The sequence below is a fragment of the Fundulus heteroclitus genome, chromosome 20 (genome assembly GCF_011125445.2).
Source record: "Fundulus heteroclitus isolate FHET01 chromosome 20, MU-UCD_Fhet_4.1, whole genome shotgun sequence".
Taxonomy (NCBI): Eukaryota; Metazoa; Chordata; class Actinopteri; order Cyprinodontiformes; family Fundulidae; genus Fundulus; species Fundulus heteroclitus.
Genome location: NC_046380.1, coordinates 209,873 through 234,510, shown reverse-complemented (window position 1 = coordinate 234,510; position 24,638 = coordinate 209,873). Strand labels below are relative to the sequence as shown.

At 42.8% G+C, this 24,638-nt stretch overlaps 1 protein-coding gene across 2 annotated transcripts; it reads left to right on the top strand.

Annotated features, from left to right (window-relative positions):
* The first annotated feature begins 610 nt into the window (after nucleotides 1–610).
* LOC105915808 (nuclear factor 7, brain-like) lies at nucleotides 611–2,726 on the top strand. Of its 2 annotated transcripts, none has more exons than XM_036152102.1 (2): nucleotides 611–1,072; nucleotides 1,190–2,726. In XM_036152102.1, exon 2 carries the CDS (start codon nucleotides 1,207–1,209, stop codon nucleotides 2,587–2,589), a length of 1,383 nt encoding a protein of 460 aa, XP_036007995.1. In that variant the 5' UTR covers nucleotides 611–1,072; nucleotides 1,190–1,206; the 3' UTR covers nucleotides 2,590–2,726. The 2 variants fall into 2 exon arrangements, with proteins under 2 accessions (XP_036007995.1, XP_036007994.1); XM_036152101.1 differs by having other exon boundaries at nucleotides 611–1,097.
* The last annotated feature ends 21,912 nt before the right edge of the window (nucleotides 2,727–24,638 follow it).

Genomic DNA, 24,638 nt, shown 5'->3' with positions numbered 1-24,638 from the left:
GAGGTAAAGAGGAAATGGGCGGAGCTAAGCAGGTGTGTGAGATGAGTGATCAGACCAGGTATCAGTGCCGATATCATGACAAACATGTTCTTCACTTTCTTCTGCAGGTGACCCAGTCAGACAGGATGTTTCTGGCAGCAGAGTTTCTATCAAGTATCTCTGATGGAGCCTGGGCAGCGTGACCGAGCAAACAGTGAAGGTGGCGCAGAATTAATTCAATTCAATTCAGTTTTATTTTTATAGCGCCAATTGAAAACACACATCATTTCAAGGGTCTTTCCAACATAAAACTCAATCAGATTCTCTAAACAGATTGGTCAGAAAGTTTACTCTCTAAGGAAACCCAGCAGACAGACAGGAAACTTTGGCTGGATCTGAGGAGGACAACTGAGTAGCAGGAAGAGTTATCAGAAGCAGCATCTTCTGCTAGTGTTCGGAAGCAAAGATTTCCTTAAATGCTCCTGGTGGGTGAGCTCCATTTTCTCCAGAATTTGCTCAGATGTGGAGAAAGGACCAAATCTTTCCCCTTCCTTCACCCAGGAACTCTGCTCTCCTCTACCCCCCACACAACACACAATGTTCAAGTCTCTTAAAATTAAAGAATGTTTGCAATGACCCAATGCTCGGGTCTCAGACACAGAATTGGACCAGATGATTTAAAACTACCCTTGGTACCACTTGGTTAAAATGTTACTAAAAACTTAATTTGGCAGCATGTTCATGTGAATGACTACTGCAGTATAAATCTCTAAAAATCTAAAGTCGTGTCTGTGGGAACCCTGATGTTCAGTAGAATCTAACCACTTGTTCTGACCCGCCTGCTTTTAAAATTAGAACCAGCACCTGCAAATTGACTCTACACCGGTTCAATGTCAGAAATGTGTGGAAGGTAATAAACATGGTTATCAGTATTTTTATGGCAGCTGAAAGGTTAAAATGAGAACTTTGGACGACAACAGGTCTTCATCACGTCTCTGCAGAGACGCCTGGAGATCCACCTACAGAGCAGAACAGCAGCTTCCTGTGAGTGAAACCAGCTGGAAACCTCCAACACTGCTGCTCCAAGCTGAAGGTGAGCCGGAACCAGAACCCTGAAGGTGAGTTGGACCCAGAACATCAATCAGAGTCACTTTGAGAGACGTTAGTAGAGGAGGGGAACCATGACTGACTGGACCTTCTGTGTTTTCAGCTTCACTCAGAGACTAAATGGCTTCCAGATCAGAGGAGGATCTCTGCTGTCCGGTCTGTCAGGACATCTTTAGGGATCCGGTTCTTCTGTCATGTAGCCACAGCTTCTGTAAGAAATGTCTGAAGACCTGGTGGAGAGAGAAACCAGCACGAGAGTGTCCAGTTTGTAGGAGAAGGTCTTTAAAGGCTAATCCACCGTCTAACCTGGTTCTGAAGAACCTCTGTGAGACCTTTCTGCAGCAGAGAGACCAGAGAGCTTCAGAGGATCTCTGCAGTCTGCACTCTGAGAAACTCTTCTCACTGAACCATCAGCAGCTAGTGTGTCTCGTCAGCAGAGATTCAGAGAAGCACATTAAGCACAGATTCAGACCTATTGATGAAGCTGCTCAGCAACGCAAGGAGAACCTTCAGGAAACTCTGGAACCTTTAAAGGAGAAGCTGAAGCTCAGGAAGAAAGTTCTAGAGGAGTTTGATCAGACAGCAGAACACATGAAGGTTCAGGCCCGACACACAGAGAGGCTGATTAAGGAGCAGTTTAAGAAGCTTCATCAGTTTCTAGCAGAGGAAGAGGAGGCCAGGCTGGCTGCACTGAGGGAGGAAGAGGAGCAGAAGAGTGGGATGATGAAGGAGAAGATGGAGGCTCTGAGCAGAGAGATAGCAGCTCTTTCAGACACAGTCAGAGCCACAGAGGAGGAGCTGAGAGCTGAAGACGTCTCATTCCTGCACAACTACAAGGCTGCAGTGGAAAGAGTCCAGCGCTGCCCCCTGCTGGAGGATCCACAGCTGCCCTCAGGAGCTCTGATAGACCAGGCCAAACATCTGGGCAACCTGGCCTTCAACATCTGGAGCAACATGGAGAACATGGTCTCCTACACTCCTCTCATCCTGGACCCAAACACCGCTCATCCAGAACTCATCCTGTCTGAAGATCTGACCGGTTTGACTTTAGGAGAGGAACAGCAGCTTCCTGATAATCCAGAGAGGTTTGGGTCACAGTGGTGTTCTGTCCTGAGTTCTGAGGGCTTCAACTCAGGGAACCACAGCTGGGATGTTGATGTTGGATACGATGGATTCTGGAAGCTTGGTGTGATAGCAGAGTCTGTCCAGAGGAAGAGAGACATAGAGTCTGGATTAATGGCTCTATGGTCCTATGAAGGTAAATACTTAACATTGTCTCCTTCATCTCCTACCATGGTTCTCTCAGTCCAGAAGAAGCTCCGAAGGATCAGAGTTAATCTGGACTGGGACAGAGGAAAGCTGTCCTTCTTTAATCTGGTCACTAACTCACACATACACACCTTCACACACACCTTCACTGACAAGATGTTTCCATTCTTCTACATTCTTGATAAAGTAAAAATCCTACCGATGAAGATCTCAGTGAGCAAACAGCAGCTCTGATGTTCTCAGCATGAAGAACACAAAGTCCAGATGAAACCTTGATGATCTGATTGAAACTCAGTGATTTTAAACAGGAACCTGGAGATGATCTGATCTGACTGATCATCTGAGGACTTGTTCATTTCTGCCTCTTAAACATTTTATTGTAGGAATCTTTGGTGGTTAAATGTCTCCTTTGTGTTAATCTCTCTAAAGCATTCACTAAATAAAGTTTGATTGATTTCATGTCAGGTGGGAAACAGTTGGCTGCAAATAAAACATTTATTGTCTCCAACATCTTGACAGCGTCATGTCAGTCTGTGCAGAGGAAAGTTTGTCTCTGATGCAAAGCTGGACCCAACGGCGCCACTAAGGTCCAACAAGCTTCCTTCAGGTTGGAGATGTTAAGCTCTGGTTCCTCGGTGTCCTAGGAGAGTCTGGCCAGACGAAAGGAGACATACAGTCTGGATTTATGGGAATATGGTTCATGCTCGGTAAATATTCTTCAAGAACACCAGCAGCTCCTCTGGCTGATCTCCTGGTAAAGAAGAAGCTCCAGAGGATCAGAGTGAATCTGGACTGGACCGCAGGGAAGCTGTCGTTTTCTGATCTGGACACCAACACACCTTCACTGACGAGATGTTTGCACTGATTGGCACCGACAGTGACGCCAAAATCTTACCAGAGAAGATCTCTGTGATAAAACAGCAGCTCTGACGTTTCCGGCTTGTAGAACAGAAAGTACTGGTTATAGATTACTAATCTGTGTTTTGTAGCAGACAAGCTAACATGTATTAATCTAAACAGTTTGATTGGGTTTTTATATGCTTAATCCATAGACCTGCCATAAAACCAACATCTTCTTCTCTCTAAATAATTTAGTTCATTTTGATCCATTTTATTGGAGCAGGGACACATCTACAACATGCATGTTTGAGGTCTAGATGAATACTCCTGCTTATGGAACACCAAAGAGCTCAAAATGAAATAAATAAATCAAACATTATGAAATAATTATCTACTCAAATAAATAAGAGAAAAATATACAAAGTGGCAATGGAACACTGGATTAACAGAATGCTTATAAGATTATGACCTGATTATCGGAAAATATTTTAATTTCTTCTTAAAACATGTTAACCTTGTCTGCAAGATAATGTTATGGAAAATGATTATTAAAAGAGTAATACACTGTTTCATTAAAGAAAAAGAGAGAGTCTGCCTTGTCTGTCATCTTTATTCCAAAGAAAATCACATCCTTTTTATTTCATAGTCTTTAGCAGGAAGTTGGTTAGTTTACCTCCAGCTTAATTCAATTCAATTCAATTTTATTTATATAGCGCCAATTCATGAAACATGTCATCTGGAGCCACTTTACAAAGTCAAATTTAATCATATTATACAGATTGGGTCAGATTATACAGATTGGCCAAACATGTCCTATATAAGGAAACCAGTTGACTGCATCAAAGTCCCGACAAGCAGCATTCACTCCTGAAGAAGCGTAGAGCTACAGGGAGAGTCATCTGCATTGTCCATGGCTTTGCAGCAATCCCTCATACTGAGCAAGCATAAAGCGACAGTGGAAAGAAAAAACACCCATTAACGGGAAGGAAAAACCTCCGGCAGAACCGGGCTCAGTCTGAACGGTCATCTGCCTCGACCGACTGGGGTTACAGAAGACAGAGCAGAGACACAACAAAACAGACAAAAAAAGCACAGAAGCACACATTGATCTAGTAATCTGTCTGTCTGGGTGATCTGTCTTCCCTAGATGATGTCACAGTTAACAGATCGTCAGATCAGGTGTACCTACTATGAATAAAAAAGAGAACAAAAAGTTAAAAACTGAAATGACAACAGTCATTTCAATGTAATGCATTGCAAAACTGGAGAACAGTAGAAATCAGCAGAGTAAGTGAAATAGGCCCTGATGTCCTCCAGCAGCCTAAGCCTATAGCAGCATAACTATAGAGGTAGCTCAGGGTAACATGAGCCACTCTGACTATAAGCTTTGTCACAAAGGAAAGTTTTAAGATTAGTCTTAAAAATAAGTTAGGGACATACGGGGTAATCAGAGCTCTGATATATGATGGAGCTTGTTTATTAAAGGTCTTTATACGTTAGAAGAAGAATTTTAAATTCTATTCTTGATTTAACAGGAAGCCAATGAAGGGAAGCTAAAATTGGAGAAATATGATCCCTCTTGTAGATTTTCATCAGAACTCTTGCTGCAGCATATTGGATCAGCTGAAGGCTTTGAACTTCATTTTGTGGACTTCCTGTTAGCAAAGAATTACAATAGTCCAGCCTTGAAGTAACAAATGCATGGACTAGTTTTTCAGCATCGCCCCTGAACAGAATGTTTCTAATTTTGGCGATGTTCCTGAGGTGAAAAAAGGAAACTCTGGAAACCTGTTTAATATGGGATTTAAATGACATGTCTTGGTCAAAAATAACACCAAGATTTTTTACTTTATTACCAGAGGCCAAGTTAATGCCATCCAGATTAAGTGATTGATTAAGAAGTTTATTTTTTGAGGACTCTGGTCCAAAGATTACTACTTCTGTCTTGTCAGAATTTAGATGCAGGAAATTTAAAGTCATCCAGCTTTTGATGTCATCAAGACATGACTGCAGTCGAAGTAACTCATTGGATTCATCAGGATTTATGGATAAACATAGCTGAGTGTCATCAGCATAACAGTGGAAATTAATCCCATGCTGTCTGATAATTTTGCCGATCGGAAGCATATATATACAGTAAAGAGAATTGGTCCAAGGACTGAACCCTGTGGTACTCCACAGGTGACCCTAGAGTTTGAGGAAGATTTATTATTAACGTGAACAAACTGGAATCTGTTCGACAGATAAGATTTAAACCAGCCTAATGCTTTCCCCTTAATCCCTACAGTATGTTCAAGTCTTTGTAGGAGAATATTTTGATCAACTGTATCAAATGCAGCACTGAGATCTAACAGGACAAGTACAGACACAAGTCCATTATCTGAGGCCATGAGAATATCATTGGTGACCTTCACCAGAGCTGTTTCAGTGCTGTGATGAGCTCTGAAGCCTGACTGAAACTCCTCAAGTAGGTCATTATTTTGTAAATGTTCACAAAGTTGATTAGCAACTACTTTCTAAATAATTTTAGATAGGAAAAGAAGATTAGATATAGGTCTGTAATTTACTAACTCATCTTGATCAAGAGAAGGTTTCTTAAGTAAAGGTTTAATAACAGCTACTTTAAAAACCTGTGGTACATATCAATTTACTAAGGATAGATTAATCATGTCTAAAATAGTACCACTGATCAAAGGGAATATGTCCTTAAACAACTTGGTTGGGATTGGGTCTAACATGCAGGTAGAAGGTTTAGATGAAGCTAAAATTTTAGATAGCTCAGAAAGCTCTACTGCTTCTATACAGTTCAGACACTGCGCAGGTTCTAAAGATTCCTCCAATGCTGCCTCACTTACTGAGGACGAGGTAATCATGTTTGGGAGGATGCCAATTATTTTATTTTTAATGGAATCAATTTTATTTATGAAGAATCCCATAAAATCATAACTGCTAAGAGCTAAGGGAATGGATGGATCAACAGAGCTGTGGCTCTGGGTAAGTTTGGCAACTGTACTGAAGAGAAATCTAGGATTATTTTTATTCTCAATTAATGATGAAAAATATGCTGCTCTAACTCTGCTAAGGGTCTTGTTATACAACAATAGACTGTCCCTCCAGATTAGGTAGGATTCCTCTTGGTGTGTAGAGCGCCATTTTCTCTCCAATTTCCCAACATTGTGCTTGAAGGAACGCAGCTCTGAATTAAACAAGGGAGCAAGCTTCCTGTGAATAATCACCTTCTTTTTCAAGGGAGCTACATTGTCTACTGCAGAAGAGGAGGAGGAGCACTCCTCCTCCTCTTCCCACAGATCTGGGAAAGTGGAAATTTGAATAATTGGAGGGAGTTGACTCATTTACACTAACGTAGTCCTCTTGTAGCCAGGTTTCTGTGAGACAAAATAAATCAACTGTTTATCAGAAACCAATTCATTAACTAACAAAGTCTTTGGAGGGAGAGACCTTTTATTTAATAGACCACATTTAATTGTTTTATTTTTTGATTTTTATTAGATTTTTATGATTTGTTCCTTTTAGATAAGTTTTTGATCTGTTAAGTTTTGGCCGTGGGAAAGACACCATCTCAATAGGGTAATGGGTGGTTAACAGTACAGAAGCTGCAGAGGCAAGGCAAGGCAAGGCAAATTTATTTATATAGCAAAATTCAGTACAGAGACAATGCAAAGTGCTTTACATGATTAAAATATTGGAAAATAAAACAGAATAAAAGCAAGTAGGGATAGTGTAGAAACAAAAAAGAACATTTGAAAACAGTAAAACATTTTAACAAATGTGTTTTTAATCTCGATTTAAAGGAACTCAGGCTTTCTGCACTTTTACAGTTTTCTGGAAGTTTGTTCCAGATAAGTGGAGCATAGGAACTAAATGCTGCTTCTCCTTGTTTAGTTCTGGTTCTAGGTATGCAGAGTAGGCTGGAGCCAGAAGACCTGAGTGGTCTGGAGGGTTTATACGCTGATAACAAGTCTGTGATGTATTTAGGTGCTAAGCCATTTAGAGATTTATAGACTAACAGAAGTATTTTAAAGTCTATTCTCTGAGATACAGGGAGCCAGTGTAAGGACTTTAGAACTGGGGTGATGTGCTCTACTTTCTTAGTCTTAGTGAGGACGCGTGCAGCAGCGTTCTGGATCAGCTGCAGCTGTCTGATCCACTTTTTAGGCAGACCTGTAAAAACACCGTTGCAGTAATCAATTCTACTAAAAATAAACGCATGGATTAGTTTTTCCAGATCCTGCTGAGACATCAGTCCTTTAATCCTAGAAATGTTCTTCAGGTGGTAGAAAGCTGACCTTGTAATTGTCTTTAGGTGCTTTTGGAGGTTCAGGTCTGAGTCCATCACTACTCCCAGATTTCGGGCCTGATCAGTGGTTTTTAGCTGAAGCAGCTGGAGCTGTGTGCTAACTTTTGATCTCTCCTCTATTGGTCCAAATATTATTACTTCTGTTTTGTTTTTGTTCAACTGAAGAAAATTTTGACACATCCACGTATTGATTTCTTCTAGGCATTTACTCAGTGCTTGAACTGGTTTATAGTCACCTGGTGACATGGTGATGTAGAGCTGTGTGTCGTCTGCATAGTTATGGTAGCTGATGTTGTTATTTTTTATTATCTGGGCTAGAGGGAGCATGTAGATATTGAAGAGGAGGGGACCCAGGATGGACCCTTGGGGAACCCCAAATGGGATTTTTGTAATCTTCGATGTAAAGTTACCTACTGATACAAAAAAGTCCATGTCCTTTAAGTAGGATTTAAACCAGTGGAGAGCTGTAGCAGAGAGGCCGACCCAGTTCTCCAGGCGCTCTAACAGAATGGAGTGATCAACAGTATCAAATGCTGCACTAAGGTCCAATAGTACCAGCACGGTGGTTCTTCCACAGTCTGTATTTATATGGATGTCATTAAACACCTTGATAAGGGCGGTCTCTGTACTGTGGTGAGCACGGAAGCCTGACTGGAAAACGTCAAAGCGGCTGGTCGTTGTTAAGAAGGTGTTTAATTGTTGAAATACAGCTTTTTCAATAATCTTACTGATAAAGGGGAGGTTTGAGATGGGCCTGTAGTTCTGGAGTAGTAGTTTGTCTAAATTGTTCTTTTTCAGCAGTGGTTTGATAATTGCTGTTTTTAGGGACTGGGGGAAAACACCTGACATAAGGGACGTGTTTATTATCTGGGTCAAATCAGATGCTATGCCAGGTAAAACTTTTTTAAAGAAAGCTGTGGGTAGAACATCAAGGCAGCTGGAGGAGGAACTTAACTGCTGAATGATCTGCTCTAAGCTTTTGTGGTTTATTTCGCTGAAATGGGACATTTTGTCAGAAATAGTTCCAGCTGAATAAAGCATTGGTTCTGGTGTTGATATGGTAGTACAAAGTGATCCTCTAATTTGTAGGATTTTTTCAGTAAAGAAGTTAGCAAATTCGTTGCAGGCCCTGGTGGAGTGGAGTTCGGAAGTCACGGACACAGGAGGATTTGTTAGCCTGTCAACTGTGGAAAATAAGACACGAGCATTATTAATGTTTTTCTTGATGATCTCAGAGAAGAAAGATTCTCTTGCATTTTTCAGTTGTAAGTTATATCTGTAAAGTCTCTCTTTATAGATGTCGTAGTGAACCAGGAGTCTATTCTTTCTCCACCTGCGTTCAGCTTTTCGACATTCCCTTTTTTCACTTCTAACTGATGGAGCATTTCTCCAAGGAGATTTTTTCTTCCCGGAAAAAAACTTCACTTTGACTGGAGCAATGCAGTTAATGATGTCTGAGACTTTAGACTGAAAGTTATCTACTAGCTCATCTACTGAGTTGCAGCCCAAGGTTGAAGTAGCAGAGTAAGCTTGAATAAAAGTTTCCGCGGCATTGTCCTTAAAGGTGCGTTTTTTTACGATGTCCCTTTGGCTAAATGAGTCACTGGAAATGATGCTTTCAAAGGTAACAGAAAAGTGATCGGATAAGGCAACATCAGTTACATTGACCTTTGAAATCTTTAGACCTTTAGTGATGATCAAGTCTAAAATATGTCCTTGTTTGTGTGTTGGCTGTTTAACGTGTTGACTTAAACCAAAGTTTCTAAGTGTGTCACACAGTTCTTTTGCACTTCTGTCTTCAGGGTTGTCAACGTGAAAGTTGAAGTCTCCAACAATAATTAAACAGTCATAATCAACGCATATCACAGACAGCAGGTCACTAAAATCATTAAAAAAGTTTGATGTGGACTTAGGAGGCCTGTACACATTCAGAAACATAGTTCGTACCGGGCCCTTTACCTGGAGAGCCAAATGTTCAAAAGAGTCAAATTTTCCTAAAAACACCTTTTTACACTTTAGTGAATCATTAAACAATGTTGCTACTCCTCCACCTTTCCTTTGCTGTCTGCTCTCACAAAGAAAATTGTAGTTTGGAGGAATCGACTCCATCAGTATAGCTGCTTCACTAAATTCATGCAGCCATGTTTCTGTTAAAAACATTACATCAAGATTATTGTCAATAATGAAGTCATTAATTAAAAGGGATTTTCCTGACAGAGATCTAATATTTAATAAACCCAGTTTATATGACTTAGTGGTTGATGATGTCTCTGTGACAGGTTGCATCTGACAGTTTATGATTTTTAAGTATTTGTTCCTGTTTATCCTTTTGTTTTTCTTATTTCTGCCACGTATTATCACAGATATTCCATAATCTCCGGCGAAAGGCCCCGGCTGATGCTGGGAACTTTCATGTCTGATAAACGTGTGGCCAGGGCCCAATCTGTATCACAGCGAAGTAATTTGGAGTTCCTCAGTACCAAAGTGTTCTGTGATACGTGGAGGAGAAGGATCTGAGGCTCTGAGGCCTTTGGAGAATCCTGGTTTATTCATAGCAGAATGGCTATGTGGAGAGGATGTCATCTGTAGGCCAATCTTAAATACTTTGTTCATGTTATGAGAAAATTCCAGAAAAGGAACTTCTGGGCTTTGTGGAGAAGAAGGGGAGGCGGGTCCAGTCTGGACCGGTGTTTGTGAAGATGGAGGTTCTTGGTCCTTTCGTTGTCCTGCTGAGATCTGGGATGAATCGTCCTGTAGCTCTGACAACGCCTCATTCTGTGTCATCTTTCTGGCCATCTTTATCTTGGCTTGTTCGGGCTGCACTGGGCTTATCATTTGTTTTGGCACTGGATGTTCTTTGTTTTGGGACAAAGCTGATGGTGCATGGTTCACAGAATAGAAGATGTTTGAAATCAGCCGTTTTGCACCTGACCTATTTAGAGAGAAACGATCTCTGTTGAACAGATGTCTTCTTTCCCAAAATATGTTAAAGTTGTCTAAAGTTGTTTCTTTGCATGTTTTTTCCAGCCATTTGTTTAGCATCAGAATTCTGGAAAAAATCTCGTCTCCGCAGTTAGCGGGTGGGTGAGGCCCGCTAAGAAGAACCTTGACATTCAGGCCATCAACAAGTTTCAACAAACGAATGTAATCCTCTTTTAATACTTCTGATTTTCTTATATGGTTGACGTCCTTCAGGGCTTCAGCTTGTATTATGAGGTTTTCCAAGGTCGGACGTTTTCTCAAGATCCTTGGAAGGTCTGTCTGAAGGATGTCTGTTAAATCAGACACCAGGCCACAGTTCCCGTCGTTATAAATCAACACCTCTGTATTTTTCTTGTTACAGAAATGTTTAATCCCCCTTACAGATCCATTGCATAATATCAGGGTCCTTGGCCCTGTGGCATGTCTTTTCTCTGATGTCTTAGAACGAAAATCGTTGACATACCTCTGGTTTTTGTCCTCCTGGGTCACATTTTGGAGCGGAGCGAATCTGTTTCGTAAAGGAATTCCAGCATTTCCAGCAGGTTTACTCCTATCATTTGTTGTGGGAACAGCCCGCTGTTGTTTTACTTGTCCTGGGACATCTCTCTGTAGTCTCGGCCAGTTTTCTTTGTCTAGGCGTGGGGTTCGTTGGTCCTTTGGTCTTGCACCCAGAGTGGTGCAGGGATTCTCATTTTCCTCAGGGAACTGTTTGTTCGCTGAGTCGCTGGGCTGGTGGTCACCGCTCGGAATCACGGGCAGGGTCGTATCATTTCCATTCGCGGCGTTTACATCATAATTCACTTCAAGTCGACAGATTTTCAGTTCCATAACAGCTATCTTCTGTAAAAGCTTGTCAAAGTCCATTGTGTTGAAGGAAGGCATCTTTTCAAAATCCAAATCAAAAAATAAGTAAAAGAAAATAAAAAGAAAATAAATAAATAAAAACTAAATCCAACTTTCTGTGGTTTAGGTTAAGAGATAAAAAGGAGATAAAAAGTAAAAGGCAGGAAAATGCAAGCAAGCAGAGAGCAGAGAAAAAAGCGTCCGAACAGGCTGAGAGGCAGATAGCAGAGAGGTGTGTTAAACTAAGGCTCTGCTTCCTGGTCTGGACCCTGGGTTGTCAGCATTTAGGAGAAGTAATAAATCCAGCCAGATTCCTAGAAAGTAGAGCTGCGCCATCCAAAGTGGAATGGATACCGTCTCTCCGGATCAGACCAGGTTTTCCCCAGAAATTTTGCCAGTTATCAATGTAGCCCACGTCGTTTTCAGGACTTATCACTGCACCATATCCCACTTGGCTGACATCAGAGAAGTGGTGGAGCTCTGCTCTGACAGGATAAATGTCTTTAGGTTTAATGCAGCCAGCTGGTCCATTGGCTGGAGAAACGATGGTGAACAGCTTCATCCCAGTGTTGTGCAATTATACACTGTTTAAAGTTATTTAATGATTATTAAATAACTCTCTGTCTGTTAAGTATTGTCTGGTGATATCCAGCTCTTATGCTGATTATCACAATCAGGACAATAGTTGAAAGGAATGATTCGAGCACTGGCGATCTTTTAACAGCCAACTCTGCACACACATAGAACAAAGGAATGACAACTTCTCTTCAAGTTCAAGAATTTAATAACAGAAATAAAATGGATATCCAGAGAACATCACTATATAATGCTGTTCATTTGAATTAACACTATATTTCAATCAACATATCCTGTATTTTTCAGGACTCAGCAGGCAGAGCCGTGCCGTTTCTGCTGGTTCTGCCTTCTCTGTTCTTTCTGCAGGTGACTGCAGTTGACAGGTGAGCAGGGCGCACACACCTTCAGCTTTTTCAGCAGTAAACTATGTATTTACTGCCCTTTGCCGGAACACTTCATAAACGCGTGCCCTGAGTGGCCAAAAGATTGGGTCCATCGGCTGTAGCTGAGAAACCGGCGGACCAACCTAAGTTAACGTTAACACCTCCACGACTCTGTCTCCAAGCAATAATTATTACGGCTCGAGACACCTTAAAGTTATCCGCCCTGGTTGACTCAGGGTGTGAATTAAATTTGATTGACCAATCTTTTGTTCGTCAAGCTCAGCTCGAGATTGTTCCCTTGCGTGCTCCCCTCCAGGTTTCCGCCCTGGACGGTGGCGTTCTACCACGCATAACTCATCAAACCAAGCCTCTTGAACTTGTTGTCTCGGGTAATCATAGAGAGCAGATTTCGTTTTTAATTTTTCCCATGAAGCATGCTCCGCTCGTTTTAGGTTACTCCTGGCTTCAACAACACAATCCACACATCAACCTGACCGACCGACGGGTCGAGTCCTGGTCACCTAATTGTGTCTTGTGTTGCTTGCAGTCAGCCGTCCCAACCTGCCCAACTTCCGTTCAACCCTCAGCCGAAATAGACCCTGTGTATAGACCCTGAGAACTTGAAATTAGTACCTGAGCAATATTACGATCTTAAGATGGTCTTTAGTAAGACTCAGGCCAATTCGTTGCCACCTAATTGCCCATATGATTGCGCAATCGGTCTCCTGCCAGGCGGCAGGTAAAATCAAGGCCGTACTCGACTGGCCGGTACCTGAGACCAGAAAGGAGATCCAGCTATTCATAGGGTTTGCCAATTTTTACCGGCGCTTCATCAGAGGCTATAACCAGATCGCCGCCCCCCTCCATGCTCTCACTTCAGTTAAGATCCCGTTCGTGTGGAACCCTGAAGCAAACTCTGCGTTCCGTATACTGAAGGAAAGGTTCTCTCAAGCACTCATATTAATTCACCCTGATCCTTCTAAACAGTCTACCGTTGAGATCGATGCCTCCGACACAGGAGTTGGTGCAGTGTTATCCCAGCGCTCGGACCAAGACCAGAAGCTACATCCCTGCGCCTTCTTCTCCCGACGACTGAACCCAGCGGAGCGCAAGTATGATGTGGGTGACAGAGAGCTCCTGGACATAAAACTCGCCCTGGAGGAGTGGCGTCACTGGCTAGAAGGGTCCGAGCAGCCAGTGCAGATCTGGACGGATCACAAGAACCTCGCTTACCTCCAGACAGCCAAGCACCTCAACCCCAGGCTAGCATGTTGGTCCCTCTTTTTCTCTCGTTTCAATCTAAGCATCTCTTATCGTACTGGATCCAGGAATCAGAAACCACATGCGTTGTCTCTCCTACACGCACCCCAGGACTCTTGAGAAGGAACCTGCACCTATTCGCCCTCCATTGGGAGATTTAAGGTTTCATCACCCAAACGCTGCACTCCGATCCAGACCCAGGAAATGGCCTGCCTGACCGCACCTATGTCTTGTCCTCCGTCCGCTCCCGAGTAATCCAGTGGGCTCACTCAGAGAGTTTCCGCCTGCATGGCATCCCTCAGGACGTTCTGTCTGACCGTGGTCCACAGTTAATTTCTTGGGTTTGGAAGTAGTTTGCCTCGGCCCTTGGAGCCAGGTATACCCTCACTTAAGGTTACCACCCGCAGAACAACGGTCAGACAGAACGGTTGAACCAGGAGCTGGAGTTGGCCCCCTAGTACCACCCCGGTCAGCGAATCTGGCTTTCCACACGAGACATCCACTCACGATCCTCCTGCCACAAAATGTTGCCCCGTTAAACTGGCTCGTACGAGATCCTCTCCATAGTTAGCCCCACAACTGGCCGTCTCTGTCTGCCATCGCACTCCCGAGTCCACCCTACATTCCATGTGTCAAAAACCAAGCCTGTTCTCTCCAGTGCGTTATATTTCAATCAACAAATTCTCTACTTGTCAGGACTCAGCAAGCAGAGCCATGCAGTTTCTGCCAGTTCTGCCTTGTCTGCTCTTTCCGCAGGTATCTGCAGCTGACAGGTGGGCGGGGCGCACACACCTGCAGTTTGTTCAGCAGTGTTCGGCGGCACTATCAGAACTGCACTCGGACACAGGAGGACGCCTGAGTGTTAACCGTGTTAGTGTTGGCCTCAGTGGCCACTGTCTCACGACAGCTACCTTCTTCCCGTGCTAATCTTTGCCCTCTGTGTCTCTCAGGTTCCCTCTCGTGCTTCCTTGGCTTCCTCTCGTGTTGGATTCTTCATCTGTGCTCTGACGTTTCAAGCCAAATCCTCCGGTTCCCTTCGTCCTGGATTTTTGCTTCGGACTCCGTCTCGTGCTCCCATGGTATTACTAAGTCGGGCTGAGAAGCCTCGCCGGATCTACCTGGAACATTTGGCATGTGTTTCAATCCATTCACAATGCAAATCCTGAGTTAAACAAAACATTATTTGATTAAATAACATTTTATTTGAATTAAAGAATTAAAGTTCACCTTAAAGAACATGGAATGAGCTTAAATTAGCTTCACTAATTCAGAACAACATTTGTTATGTTTTTCAATACATCCACAATACAAATCCGAGTTACACAAAACATTATTTGAGGAAATAACATTTTAAAGAATGATTTTATCAGTAAAATCACAAATTTTAGGGACGCTCAATTTTATTGATACGATTATACCTCCGGCAGGCTAGGGGTCGCTGTTGCGATGAGTCTTTAAAATTGGCTTATCCTAAAGCTAAACAAAAAAGCCTTTAAATCGACATTAATATTCCATATTAATGCGGTAACAACCCTCATAGCACTATTGAACAATGGCAGAGCAAATGAACAAGACTTATGCTTGAAACAAGCTTTTTTCGTCCCTATCCGGGAACTGGAAGTTGTCAGAAGCTAATAGCCATTTGGCTAGCGGACCTTCTGTGCTAACTTTAAAAGCTTCAGGTTCATTTTTAGCCATAATGAGTGAGCCGGATAACATAAACATTAATATCCCATCAATGTATGAAACCCTTGTGGAGATAACGTTTGTTATAACCATAAAAATATACTCGAATCAGCACTGACATGGTATCAAAATGCTAGCGGATACTAGCGGATGCTCAGCAATTAGCTCCCTGTGTTTAAAAACACAATGTACGCATTCCACAAGCTTTCTAAACAAACCATGTAACCCTCCCTGCTCATCCTCTGCCAAACATGTTGGTGCCTCAGTGTGAGTTCGGTTCACTTTGGCCATACAAGGAAAAGCCGTGGAAAGCAGGGGGTACGTTGGTTCTTTCAGCAGCAGGCTAGTAGCTCTGCGGCTAGCCAAAACGTGGTCGGAACAAGGTAGGCCGGGTCCTGCATCGTGCATGCAGTCTCTGAGCTCTCAGCTTGTCTGGTGAGGGAATACGATCGATCCACGTCGTCTCGAGGCAGCATTTCTTGTAACAGCTGAGGAAAATAAACAAAGCTGCTTCGACATTCTTTACTTCAGTGGCTGGTTTCGCAGAAGTTAGACTGCTACTGCAGCTTCTGATTCTAGTCGGCAGATCTCTCAACCTAGTCGGGTTCTCTGCTCCGCAGAAGACGAGAATTTCCCCAGCTTGTGGGCTTCGAGTCCATGTGAGGCCCGCCTGGCTGGCTGGCTGGCGGCCCCAGCCACGCTCTCCTTCAGATGTCCCAGGCAGAAGTGTAGCGTTTGAGTGCCATGTGGGAAGAAGTGGCTCGCAGGGGGGCTGGCCTCCCCAGCCACCCTCTCCTCCACGTCTCAGGAAGAAAGTGTAGAAGAAACTGAGGGGTGTAGTCTGTGGGACCAAGCTTTTTAGCACTGATCGCACCGTGCTGAGAGAGCTGTCTCTCTGTCTGTCCGTCCGTCCGTCTTCTTCCGCTTATCCGGGGTCGGGTCGCGGGGGTAGCAGCTTCAGTAGGGAGGACCAGACGTCCCTCTCCCCAGCCACTTGGGCCAGCTCCTCCGGGGGAACCCCAAGGCGTTCCAAGGCCAGCCGGGAGACATAGTCCCTCCAGCGTGTCCTGGGTCTTCCCCTGGGTCTCCTCCCGGTGGGACGTGCCCGGAACACCTCACCAGGGAGGCGTCCAGGAGGCATCCTGACCAGATGCCCGAGCCACCTCAACTGGCTCCTCTGGACGTGGAGGAGCAGCGGCTCTACTCTGAGTCCTCCCTGGATGACTGAGCTCCTCACCCTATCTCTAAGGGAGAGCCCAGACACACTACGGAGAAAACTCATTTCAGCCGCTTGGATCCGGGATCTCGTTCTTTCGGTCACGACCCAAAGCTCGTGACCATAGATGAGGGTAGGAACGTAGATCAACCGGTAAATCGAGAGCTTCGCCTTTTGGCTCAGTTCCCTCTTCACCACAACGGATCGGTACAGCGCCCGCTTCACAGCAGACGCTGCACCAATCCGCCTGTCGATCTCCCGCTCCATCCTCCCCTCATTCGTGAACAAGACCCCAAGATACTTGAACTCCTCCACTAGGGGCAGCACATCCTCCCCAACCCGGAGGAGGCACTCTACCCTTTTCCGGTTCAAGACCATGGTCTCGGATTTGGAGGCACTGATTTTCATCCCGGCCGCTTCGCACTCGGCTGCGAACCGCTCCAGTGAGAGCTGTAGATCACGCCCTGATGAAGCCAATAGGACCACGTCATCCGCGAATAGCAGAGACGCAATCCTAAGGCCACCAAAACGGATCCCCTCAACACCTTGGCTGCGCCTAGAAATTTTGTCCATAAAAGTTATGAACAGAATCGGTGACAAAGGGCAACCTTGGCGGAGTCCAACTCTCACTGGAAACGAGTCCGACTTACTGCCGGCAATGCGGACCAGACTCTGACACCGGTCGTACAGAGACCTGACAGCCCTTATTAAAGGGTCCGGTACTCGATACTCCCGGAGTACCCCCCTCACAGGATCCCTCGGGGGACACGGTCGAATGCTTTCTCCAGATCAACAAAACACATGTAGACTGGTTGGGCAAATTCCCATGCACCCTCCAGGATCCTGCTGGGGGGCTGTCTCTCTGGAAGTGTGAAATACCTCTGCTCACGACCCCAATTTGATTTGTCCTCCGGTTACATGCTGTTCAAAATTCACTCTGAATTTTTCCATGGTGCGATGACACTAGCCCAGGTTATTGTGGCAACTTTTTGGAGATGGTGATGAAGGGGATCTTACAGCAAGGTCATGACAGACCGTATTCCTCTTCTTTTGACAGACCTCTCTTGAAATAAGGCTTTTACTCTCTCTGACTCCTCAAAATCAGCCCGCTGCGTTGTTGTGTAAGAGTCCAGTACTGAAGCTGTAAACATCCCTCTGCCTTTTAGATTAAATATGGTAAAATACAGTTTTGGTTTCAAAAGTCTGTTATTACTACAGAGGTCTACAATAGAAACACCACATTATTCAGAAAAAGAACCTAGGGTGACCACAGCCTGGTCAAGAGATTATAACAAATGGCAATTCCACCCAGTTTGAGTGGTCTTTTGGACTTTTGAGTCCGCAGAGGAGATGACAACACAGCAGCTGCTGCGATGAAAGAAAATAAGATGAGATTTCCTTTTTTTATTAAATCTATAGGAGCTGTGATGTCAGAAATTTTGTAACTTTTAAGGGAAGAAGAATGTTTCAGGATGATTGATTTTAAACAGGTTGGAGTTTGCTCGTGGTTACTTAAGGTTTAACGGTCCTACTGCTGTATGATGATGAAAACATATTTTTTAATCTTCATATAATAGAATAGCCACCCTTTGAAAAACAAGCGCACAATCGGCTTTAGTTTCAAGTCCATGGACATCCTTAAGATGTTCAGAAAGCCACCAGCCAAATCAGATATTGGGTTTAGAGGGTTCCCTAGCAATCTCATAAAGATAGCTAAAAAGCTGCCTATCCGATTAAAGAGACCGTTTGGATAAACAAAGTTAAAGGAAACTGGCAAAAGGAAGATAATGAAATAATTATATATAAAAAGAAAAATGGAAAAATAAAAGTAAATAGATAAATAAAAAGAGAAAATGGAACTTAAAAGAGGTGCAGCGTTGCACAGGGGATGCGTTTTAGGGAAGGACCGGTTATATATTTGTCATGACCAGCTACAAAACACTAACTAATATCAACATAAAATGTTAAAAAGGAATAAGGGTCTAAGTGTCTGTGAGATAAAAAGAGATGTATCCTTACGGACGACAGTCAGGCTCATTATAGCCTACCCACCCTCCCTTCTAAAGTAACCGAGGCATTTACATATTAAAGAAATATATATTTTAGCATTGGCTCTGAGTCGAAATGTTCAAAAAATAAAAGACCACAGATCTGTGTAAAAATAGTGTGGAGGCCTGCATCTGTGTTCGTTTGTGTGAAGTCATTCTGTTAAAATTAGAGATACCATGGTTTCAAAAATGTTTATTTGTGTTGAAATGACTGCAGCTCTAAACACAAATAAATTTGAGAGACCTCAAGCAAGCGTGAAAGATTTAGCAAAAAGTTTGATAGAAGGAAAAAAAAGACTTTAATAACAGAGTCTGGCGTTTCACATTAAATGTCCGGCCCAAATTAAATTGATACACAGAGAGATTAACGTGGCTTGAACAGAAAATATTTCAGGTTTGTTAGAAATAATTGAAACTGAGGATAAGCTGTACATAAAGGCTCGTTTGGTTTACTGTACTCTAAAATTAAGCTGATGCGTTGGGGCTATATTCCGGGTATTTCACTATAAAAATGCACTGAGCTTGTGTTTGACAATGGATTCATGACAGTTAGCTGTATAAATACCAGATTAGAGGCTCTTGTATTGTTATTTTAGAATATTAATAGACTGGCAAACAGCAAAAAGCTGCGATCAATGAATATTGTTAATTGAGGCAACAAGTGTGAGACATTGAGGGGCTGTTTAAGCCTTAAAAGAAAACGGGTAAGAAAAAATGTATGCAATCCAGATGCTGCAAGGAAAAATAAATATAAATGTATAAACAATAAATAAGGATATGAAAAGCTTGTGGGTGAAGAAGTTGAAGTGGGCATTGCATCAACAGTTAATAAGATGAATGAATGAATGAATGAATTTTTCAATAAAAGCAGAATAAATTCAGAAACTTTACACTACCTGCTGATGTGAAGAAGAAATTGAGAACACAGCATTTACTGGACATCTTGAAGTAAGTAGAACTGCAAATAAGAAAAAAATAATTAGGATGCCGCTAAGGTCTGCCGCCCCAGCAGACATCAATAAAGCGCCACAAAGGTTACAGGCTAACTTGGATAATACTGCAAAATTAACATGACTGGAATTATTCACTAACAATGATGAATTGAGTATTAAAGCAACAGTAAAAAAAATTGTTTTGGAATTACCAGAGTTACCTACAAGATTTATGGAGATTTAATATCCCTCCACTCAGACATGAATAAACCAATAATTCTCCTTTTAACCAGATGTGAAAACATCCTGATGGAAGAATAAACATATTACACAGTTTAGATAACAATTTGCCTAGGAGTCTTTTAGGCTAAGATTATTTTAATATTTTCCTCTTACATACGTTAATTAAAAGAAATAAGGCTAATTAGATTAGTTGGATATTTTGGATCTGATCAGGATAACGGAGCGACTCCTGGACACAAGGTGATAATAAAAGGATAACAGCTTGAAGATGATATTAATGAATGAAGGTTGACTCTGAGGAACTTTAAAGCTGCAATCACCCATCATTGTAACTCCTGCCGTGCAAAGAACATCTTTAACAGGACTATGCGTGATTGCTTTGCTTTACATGTGATGGATTTCAGCTGCACAGGGTCATGGACGTGAACCGGATAGGTTGGCGTTCAGGGAACATACCTAGAACACACCTTTGGATTTTAGAGGGAAGAACATTTAAATATGGTGATTCAGCCAGATACAAGCGGCTGAAATGAGTTTTCTCCGTAGTGTGTCTGGGCTCTCCCTTAGAGATAGGATGAGGAGCTCAGTCATCCGGGGAGGACTCAGAGTAGAGCCGCTGCTCCTCCACGTCCAGAGGAGCCAGTTGAGGTGGCTCGGGCATCTGGTTAGAATGCCTCCTGGACGCCTCCCTGGTGAGGTGCACCTTTCACAACTTTCATCTGCCAGATGTTGAAAGGTAAGAAACACATTGGATTAATTCTGTTAAGGATTACTGAGTGAAAACTACTGCAAATACATTTGAACTTTAATATCACTCCTTTAATACAGGTGAATAAGAATGTCTGGATGAGAAAGTGCTTGAAGGAGGTTTTGAGTGAATAACACATGAATGGTAGTTTGATAAGAACACTAATTACACTTTTTGTTTCTGTTTTGGAACAGAAAACAAAGTCTCATGTTTACCAGCCATCTACAAGAAGCAGTTTAGTGGGAAATGCAAAATGAAACGCTCATAACCCGAGCCAGAACTGAACACACTTCCATCCAGCTGAATCATCACATACCAGCGGAGGAACAAGAAGAGGACTGATGAAGCTTGGGATGAAGAAAGCTAAGAACTATGATTTCTTATCCTGAAGCAGAGGAGAGTTGCCTGAGAACCCTGAGCCGACCACTTATGTGTGATTAGATTTCTGCCATGTGCACTGAATGGCCTGAAAGCTTTCTTTACGTTGTACTGAAACGTAAAGCTGCTCCTAGCTGACCACCTGGTTAGACACAAAGTCCTTCAGTCTCACATACTGGGGTCTAATTGTCAGGGAATCTCTGAAACTTTTCTGCCAAACAGACCAAACCTGACAAAGATCCAAACAAGCAGAACCAAATGAAAAGAAGCTTCTGGAACGGCCTAGTCAAAGCTCCCACCTCCACCATGTTAAAACAGTGGACTAGTTTTAAATCACAGCCTGTTCTCCATGTGCAACTTGGTTTATGTCGTTTGGATCAGAAGAAATCTGCATTAAATCCAAACTAGTCGCTGTTTTTAGGAATCCTCGAGTTGTTTGAAAAAAAATCGACAGTTAATGACACTCATGCCTGTGATTAGTGGACGGAAACGTGTCGTCTAAACTTTAGTTATACAGTTTTACGGAAATTAAAAAGAGAAATTGGACAAAATCTGAGCATTTTTTATATTTTATTCTCTAATCTGTAAAAAATGAACCAGCAGAGAGGAGAGCAGAGTGCTGCTCACTTCTCACTTGTTTAATACTAGAATTTAACCCACAGATGCATCAAACTACGACCCGGAACAAACCCAGTCAGAACCAGACAGAAAGCTGACAGATCCGACCCGTCTGGACCAGAACCACGCAGGAGAAGAAGCTGCAGAGCGAGGAGGCGTCAGCTGCTGCTTCAGAGCGAAGGCGTCTGGATGCTGATCATGAAGTAATCCTTATCTGAGGAGAAAAGAGGCAGAACCCAGAACTTAGACCCAAACCTGGTTCTGGATGATGTTATGGAAATATATAATCAGTTCTTGTATTAACCATCTATTTTATTAAGCAGAAAGAGTTACCTAAGTTTTAACTACTATTGGGGTCTGGCAGTTCACATAGGATGGAGTCTGCAGGGTCACCACAGGTTATAAATTCACCCAACCTTCTTACCAGTGAGAGTCACGTGATGTTTTATGGTGGGTAACCTTCATGATGGTTTATAGTTTTAAAGTTTTACATTATTCTAGAATGTTTATCTTGGTAGATTCCTAGAAACATCTGGCAAATGTATCAAGAAGCCGATTCCGTATTTAACACTGGAATGTGGATCTGTTTTGTTTGTGGAGAGACAAACACAGATAAAATAAGTGTTTGTCTCCCCCCCCCAACATCATTCATTCACTTACTAAGGGAGGGGCCAGGCTATAAATAGATGCGCGCCAGGGCGGCACCTCAGATGCACACATGCAGCCGAGCCAGGAAGGGAGACTCCTCTGTACCGGTTCCGTTTCAGTATCTACTCCAACTGAGTCGAGGCAAGCTGAAGATACGACGTCAGAAGACTTCTGGTCACTGATTGGCTGGGGGGTGGAGTCAGGGGAGCCAATCAAACCCGCCATTTTAAAACTCGCCACAGATACTGACGGTACCACGGGTCCAAAGATGAGGGCCGGGCCTGTTTCTGCTTCCATACGGAGGGTTTGGACCGCTGTGCTGTGACGACCCGCCACATGGAGGCGGTACTGAGGAGGAAAATGACCCGAACCGTGTAGAACCGATCCTAGCTGGTTCTGATTGCGTCATAAATGTTCTCCTACAGATCAAAGCACCTCCATCCAGAGAAGAAAAGAGTCGTTCTGACCCTAATTTTTCTATTCTTAGCAATAATCCAAGAGTACTTTCTATGTCAGAAAAGTAATGACAGCACGTCTAGGAGAGAAACACAGCTACACAGATCAGCTCTGAGCCAGTTTTCCAGTCTAGAGGATGTAAAAGAGCTCAGACAGTTGGTGGCAGTAAAATCTCAGCCAACAGCTACATCTAGGAGAGAAACAGGGTTAGACTCTGAGAGACAGCATCAGCTGAATCATCTACAGGAGAACAAGAAGTTGTTGATAGCAGCAGCTCGGTCGATCTGTCCCCCAGGATAGTGTCAGAGCTAAACAGAACGTCAGACCAGGTGTACCTGCTATGAAGAAAAAAGAGAACAAAAAGTTAAAAGCTGAAATGACAACAGTCATTCAATGTAATGCAAATCTGGAGAACAGTAGAACTCAGCAGAGTGAGAGAAATAGACCCTGATGTCCTCCAGCAGCCTAAGCCTATAGCAGCATAACTATAGAGGTAGCTCAGGGTAACATGAGCCACTCTAACTAGAAGCTTTGTCACAAAGGAAAGTTTTAAGATTAGTTTTAAAAGTAGACGGGGTGTCTGCCTCACGGACCAAAACTGGGAGTTGGTTCCACAGGAGAGGAGCCTGATAGCTAAAGGATCTGCCTCCAATTTTACAATATGTGTTTTATCTAACCCTAACCCATCAGCTCACATACTGATCTACCTCTGCTGTTATCTAGATATTGTAGTTTTCCAGATGGACTCTTTCTAAGATGGTATCATGGTAACAAAATAAAAAACAAATACATACAATCACCTTCGTATTAATAAATAAAAATCTGACCTTCAGTGTTGGGAATGATGACTCCCTCAACCCCTTTGTGACTCAGGATCCTCTACATTATTTCTTCCACTTCACTCTAAAAAACAGCAGCTGTTTTTAATTTAAAACAGAATTAACACGGGTTTTTTTTGTTGTTGTTGCTTTCTTGCGTGCATATAGTGAATAGAAGGGAAAAAACAGGCAAAAATACATGGATACCTTGAAGTGAGAAGCAACTTCACCGACGCCCACCCCCGCCAGTCATCCACGCAAAATCGCGCGGATGACTGCCGCATTACTATATAACAAACACACTATTACAATTTTTGCATGCTGATGTTTGCTTGTTGTGCAAATAAAGACAGGTAACAGACACTGTATTTATTCCCTTTTAACCAGCCACCAGAAAACAAAAGCTGGATGAAGCTCTAGTCTCCATGATAGTGTCGTGTTTTACCTTGCGGTGGCATGGAGGTGTGTGGATGTTCAGATGAAGAACACGACAAGGAATGTTCTTTAACTGAACTTTACTTGCTCCGGCAACAGGTGAGTTACAGACACAGCTGGCGGTTGGTACACTGCGTTGTTTTGGCCTCTCGCTCTGGCACAGACAGCGTTTTAGCAGTGTCCATACAGCGAGCATTGAGTGCCTTTACAACTTAACAAAAGATAACAACACTCTCGCGATAATCTCAGGTTATCTAGATGACTGCGCTGCATTTACTGACTTAACACTAGGCTCGGAGAAATCAAACAAAATACAAAAAACATTCTTTTATGCTCATAACAGCTTAAACTGCCTTACAATAGTGAAGGATACCCAGCCTTTCACTATTGTGGATGACGTTGGATTCAGGACAGGCTGGAGAACCCCCTGGAGTACTGGGCTAATCATCGGTCACTGTACCCCAATCTGTACAAACTTGCACTTCACAGGTTGTTTTTTTGTTGCAAAACATAAAACGATATATACATGTATAAAGATATTCACTGTATTTAAATTTTTAAGTGGAATTATCTGTAAAATAACATTCTAATGTGTAGATACTCTTCAAACCAGCCCCTCAGGACCCCGTCACAAAAATGTTAATTAACAGCCTCTGGCTTGACATCAGTAAGGGAAATAAAAAATGAAAGACTGGGGGAGGTTTTTAGAACCTTGTCCTTGTTGTTTATTATTTTTGTTTTGTATGAGACAAATAAAATATTACTTATACTAGAAAGATTAAGGTAATGAGTTTTACATATTTTATATATTTAGATATTTGCTTGTCCTCTCAGGTAGGCACATAGATGTATAAT